Source organism: Nothoprocta perdicaria, unplaced genomic scaffold (assembly GCF_003342845.1).
Source record: "Nothoprocta perdicaria isolate Ctin4 unplaced genomic scaffold, notPer1 scaffold_385, whole genome shotgun sequence".
Classification (NCBI taxonomy): domain Eukaryota; kingdom Metazoa; phylum Chordata; class Aves; order Tinamiformes; family Tinamidae; genus Nothoprocta; species Nothoprocta perdicaria.
The window spans coordinates 136,413-142,412 of NW_020455627.1; the positions used below are offsets into that span (position 1 = coordinate 136,413).

Here is a 6,000-nt window from a genome sequence, read left to right on the forward strand (position 1 = left end):
ACAAAACAAGGTCAGGCACTGAAAGGTATTTTGACAATAAGAACTGCCAATAGCTTTTCATGAGGTTTTCAAAAGGTATCCAACATCTAATTCATGTAATCATGTAATTGATGTAATTCCTGTAATGTAGATTTACATGCTAGGAGTTTTGAAAATTTTACTAGATTTAGTGATGAAAATATCCTTTGAAATCTGACTCTAATATTAGAATCCTCCTGAAAAAATCTGAGGAACCGATATAGAAAAAGTCTTCAAAAAAGAGAACAAAAACATTTCCTCTCCAGAAAGCTAGTGAGCAGCTGTGAATCTAATTAAAAACATTTATAAAGAAAATTTCATTCATACTCTGCTTGTCTCCAGCTCTTTCTATACAGTACACTATTCAGCTTTCATTCTTTGAAGTGCCCTAGGATATTTATTTTAATGTAAATGTACATCTTTTTTCAGGCCCCTATCCTACAGGGCAACATATCAATTGCACTTGAAAACAGAACAATTATTTATTATTTCTATTTCTGCAGCAAAGGGAAACTTGGAGAATAATTGTTGCAATTCTCAGACGTGCGTCTTCCCCACAGATTTTCCATCAGGACAGCTAAAGAACTAATTCCCACATATGTTCCAGGGAGTTCAACTGCTTTTAGTCATCCTTCTCTAACATAGGAAAGCATGGACTTTGCAGATACATTAATCTTCTAGGTACAGAGGGCATGAATTGGGTGCTGAAGAAGGGATCATGGGATCTGCTTAGAGAAGATTCTGTTGGTAACTTCTCTTTTGTAGTCAGAATTATTTTGTTTACCTCTCCTGATCTAAACTCATGTCATACTGGATGGACATGAAGGACAGTGAGCTTTTTTAGGAGTTGTATTCCACAGTTTTTGTGGTATGGACAGTTTAAAATAACTCTAACCTGCAGCTCTTCAGTAAGTCATTTAGTTTCAGAAACATTGGTGTAGGAGAGAATATAAATTCATTTACTTGATTTAATCAAATGTTTTACTGGTGTAAAATCTATACAGATTAAATAAAATTGTAGCAAAATTTTAAGAAAGAGCAAGAATTTCACTCTTTACAGGTACCTGGCTGAGACACTACTGTGGTACTCTTTGAAAGACTTTCTCATCTCAGTAACTTTCCATACCTACTCGAAAGGCAAATAAATAGTTAAGACTGTTAGCCCTGGATTTTAGGAGAGTTCTTCCACAGGCTTTCCATATTACCTCAAGCAATTCAATCTCTCAAAGCTCCAGATCCCCAACTATTAATGGGGAATTACAGTAATTTCTTCCTCATAACAGTGTTGTGAAGGTCATCTATTGCAGTTTGTACAGCGTTCAGAAACCACCGTCACAGAATAGATATAAATGCTTACAATGCAACAGCCATAGACAATTTGTACCAGTCGTGTCACAAAATGAAGGTTCAGAAAAGCCAGGATTGCTGCACAAGAAARGACTCTGAATGGTGATGCACTACTATGCAGGCCAGATTTAGAGTGTGCAAAAGGAGAGAGAATATTCTCAAAGAATATTCAACTCACTCTAGAGGTTTTTAATTTGCAACTCCTAGAAACTTCTAGCACTTAAAAAAAAAAAAAAAACAGACATGCAAGTTATATGACCACACCACACATATAGGCTGTGGACATGACCTTTTCTAGTACTTTACTCCAGAAAGTACTTCACAGGTCCATCTCCCAAACACAGATTTTATACACCCGCTTAAATGAAAACCAATATAGAGAGTACTGGAGGAGGAGAGCAAGGGTTTCTTTGGAATATAACCATCATAAACCAGCATTTAAGAGGATAGCTCAGCCAATATCATCTTCAGAAAGGGCTCGTGTCTTCTGCCTGGTTAATGCTGGAGGGGCAGCAGTACTTGATCCACGATCCCTGCTTCCCTCTACACTAYGATGGAAATGCTGCAGGCACGCTGAGCAGAACTGCATGAGTCCCCAAGAGCCTGTTTTAGTTTGTTCAGTCCAAAACAAAAAGTCATTTCCACTGATGATTTATTGAGAAAGAGATGGTGAGTGTGTCTGTCTCCTTCTGTAGGTCATTAATTCACCAGTTTATTAAGTAGAAATGTGGGTATGGATTTGTCCCTGATCCTACAAATGATTTTGCACAGCTGTCGGTAACAGCGTCAACTGGAGTGATTTTGATCCACTCACACTCCTGGCTTAAGAGCACTCTTGGAATCTAATTAGGTGGGTTCAAATCCTCTTAAGTAGAAGAGAGAAATCTCCCAGCTCCYGCCTGAATACCTTAAACGTCAGCCTGAAACATGAATGATATATCCTCCATGTTGACTTCATGAAAACTGTATAATCTGTATTTAGTTATTTAAAACTAATCATTGTTGGTTTCAAATTGGTATTGAAAAATAAATGCATGAGAAAATCCCTCCCTTAAGACGGGTGCACTTCCCGCATTCCTTAGAGAAGAAGGATTGCTGATGTTACAGCTCCTTTTTCTGCCCATAAAAACGTGTATGCAAGCTTGTTTCTTGTGTGTGTTCTATGCTTTGCCACCACAATTCTGCTCTCAAGATTTGAAGATTATTTTTCAATTATAGCCTTCACATCAGATTGCAGTAACTGGGGAATAAAGAATTAAGGTCCTCATCCCTGCAGCTGGTATGTTTTGACATCTGCATAAGTGAATTAATTTTCAGAAGCATTGATCCTCTGCAGTTCTAATTGCCTTCAGCACCTTAAGAAATTAGTTTCCATAACACATGAAAAACCTGTGGGCAAAAATATTGATTTTGCCTTATACTAAACTTCCAGACTAACAGAGATGACTAGCAAACATATGGCAAATCATTTAGGAAGTGTGATGGCTTTGCAACCAGAGTTTTATCTAAGCATAAAAAATGAACATAAATGCATAAATCTTCAGAAGGATTAGTAAATCTAACAGCTGTGGGGTTTTTTTGTTTGTTTGTTTTTTAATGGAGTAATAAGAGCTGCACAAACACTATTGACTGACAGGAAGACACTATTCCCATGTGAGTTAAAATCCCACGATCGCTTAAATAATTATTACGTATCAATTGAATAAATCACTGCAAAACAGGAGGATAAAAGGAAATGAAGATTGTTCTTATGTTGAATGTAATCATCATATTTACCAATGGTTGCTGTTCCATAGAGTAACAACTTATAAGTTGTACCTAAAGCCCAGAATTTGGAAATTGGGTATTCCCTACATAATAGCTCCCCCTTTGCTGCCTTGAGGTAGCATCTCTAATGAACTGTTTACAACTGAGATGGAGCTCTCCCATTCTTCACAATGTCTACAAAGTTCTAGTTCCTCTAACAGGCCACGTGGAGCCTTTGTCTGCCAGATYCTAATTTCACTGAAAAAGCACATGGTCCTTCAGGGTCTTGGCACCAACCTTATTCTGAACCATAGTACCAGTTTGCCACCCCACTCACTGTGTCTGTCTTAAAGCATTTGGTGGTTATTAAAACTTTTACTCTACCCATGATATCTAAATATAATTAGAAAAATGGTTGGGAAAAAAAGGAAGTTGTAAAAACTCTGAGCCTGTAAATAATTATTTCTATCAACTTAAAAAAAAACTTCTGTTATCCAAGTTATTTTTAAGTATTCAGCATTTAAATAAAGAAGTAATATAGCTCCTCTTTTCTAACTTTTTTCTTCATTTAATTTTATTTTCCATGCCTCAGAGATCCAATACCGATTGAAAAAATAAACAAACATAACATACCAAAATCCACAAGCTTGACTCCTCCTTCAGTGGTCAAGAGGATATTATTTCCCTTAATATCACGGTGGATAGTTTTGTTTTCATGCAAATGCTGAAGGCCCTGGAAAGTAAGATATAGACATTGATTTATTAGAAACAGCTCTGTTCTTCATATTGCCTTTGCAGAAAAGAGGTCGCACAAAAGTATCAGAAATCTTAACACAGATTTTTTTTTTCCTTTTATCCAAAACTGCACAGATTTTACTCTTATTAGAAAAAACACCTGGTCCACTATGTGGAACAGCTATTTTTTTTAATTACTCCACTTTCTGTAACCTACAAGTTTTATGAAAGCAGCAGCAGAAAAGCACTATAAATCTGCTATATAATTCCATCACAGAAAGCCAAATCCCAATTAAAAGACAATGAAAAAATATATAAAAAAAGAAACTTGATCTTGATTAGCTAAGACAACTTTTTTTATGATAGTTTGAATTCACTAGATCTGATTATCATTTTGTTATAAAAACTTGGCTCCTCACATAAGAAATAGAACAGTATTTTTAATATATTTCTGATATGGCTCAAAATGAAAACTTGCTCTGAAATGGAACAGCATTTACTGAGGAAATAAATCAATGACAGAAATCAATTTTCACTGTCTTAATCACAAAACAAATGGATGAACTGTTCTTACCTTGCTCATTCAAAAAGAATTGCATGAGTTGCACATTATCTTGGTTTCATTAAACATTACTATGATATAAAACACTTTTTATAGTGTAACTGATCTTCACTCAAAGAAAAAAATATTATCTGAATATCGGCTATCCTCTCACAGAGGATTTATCTTACCATCAGAGCTTCATGTAAAATGTAAGCAATTATAAGTTCATTCATCCTTTCACCTCTCTTCAAAAATCCTTTCACTAGATCAGTCACAGATCCACCATTGCACAGCTGCAAAATCACGGAAATATAAAAACAGATTAAGAAATGTTGGAGCGACAGCTAAATTTCAGTTCTCAGTAGTTTTCATATTTTACACAAGTAAATTCTATTAACCTAGCAAGTCACTAATTTCTTTTTGTGTATACCGTTTACAATGCAACATACACAGCAACTTAAACCAGATGTTTCTTCCTTTCTCCATCTAATTCTTCTTGACCAAACACAAGCACAGCAGCCTGTCTCTTCTTTCACATACATGGCTGGCTTTCGCTGAAACTAAGTTGCTTGTAGTGTAATAAATTCCCTGTGAAAGCCTGTCTCTTGGGGACACATTAATTGTTTRTATTCATCATGTGCAACTTACCAGCAATGCAGATTATGACAGCATCAATTCTCAGGTATAAAAACCACATGCAACAGGAAAACAGATTTAAGGCTTTGGAAGACAAGCAACAGAGAATTCTCTCCAATGAGGAATCTTCCTGATTAGGAAGATTCCTGCCTTCTTTACCATTTTCCACTTAATTCCTAGTTTAAAAGGTATATAAAAAGAGAGACGGGCATCATAGAAGATGATGAAAGTATTGAGGTGGAGGAGAAAAAGTATCATTTTCCACTAATAGAAGGTTGGCCAGGAACACAACACAAATCACAGCCAAGGGACCTAAAAAATCTCACCACTAGCATCAAYCCTGCAAGCTCCCTGTTCTGGATTCAGAACCCCACAATTTATCCTTGACTCCTTYCCTTTTTCTCCTGCCTAAATTGCAGCAAGACTCTGGCAAAAACCTGTTCCCTGCTTCCTGCACACCCAGGAAGCAGAGGTTTGGCGTTGCTTTCCAGACAAGTTAGCAAGTAGACATTACCAGCAGATTAGTTTAGAGCTGCAAGATTTCATATGCTCATTTTAATCCCTCAAAATTCTTCAGCAGGATGAAGTTATAACATAACTTTTCTTAAGTCTGTAGCAGTTACCTGCCTACTAAGATGAAATCAGTACTTAAGCCTTAAAAAGCCTTAAAAAYCTTAAAGCCTGTTCATTATATCTCACTTGCACTAACAAACCGAAGAGATATTAAGGTGTTACTTCTTTTATTCTTCCAATAGAAGTGAAACAAATTTCAAGTTTCATAAAAATCCATGCAACACAAAAYAGTAATTCCTTTTCCCTAGAGATTTTGGAGTCTGCTGAATTACAAGAGACAGGTTATCAATAAAACCTTTCAGCTGCAGAACTCCGGACATCTGACAATAGTAAAAAAAAAGCCCCACACAAGAAAATCCCACTCTCTTCTTTTAAGCCACTACATTTTTCTGTATGGTAGT

The 6,000-nt window shown here is 36.1% G+C and overlaps 1 protein-coding gene across 1 annotated transcript in view; it reads right to left on the reverse strand.

Annotated features, from left to right (window-relative positions):
* The window catches only part of MYO3A (myosin IIIA), a 95,912-nt gene that overhangs the window by 73,470 nt on the left and 16,442 nt on the right, over positions 1-6,000 (reverse strand). The window contains exons 3-4 of the mRNA XM_026044805.1: positions 4,579-4,683; positions 3,745-3,844 (exon numbers count right to left, since the gene is read on the reverse strand). Of these exons, the coding sequence (XP_025900590.1) occupies positions 3,745-3,844; positions 4,579-4,683 (205 nt within the window). The remainder of the gene's footprint in view (positions 1-3,744; positions 3,845-4,578; positions 4,684-6,000) is intronic.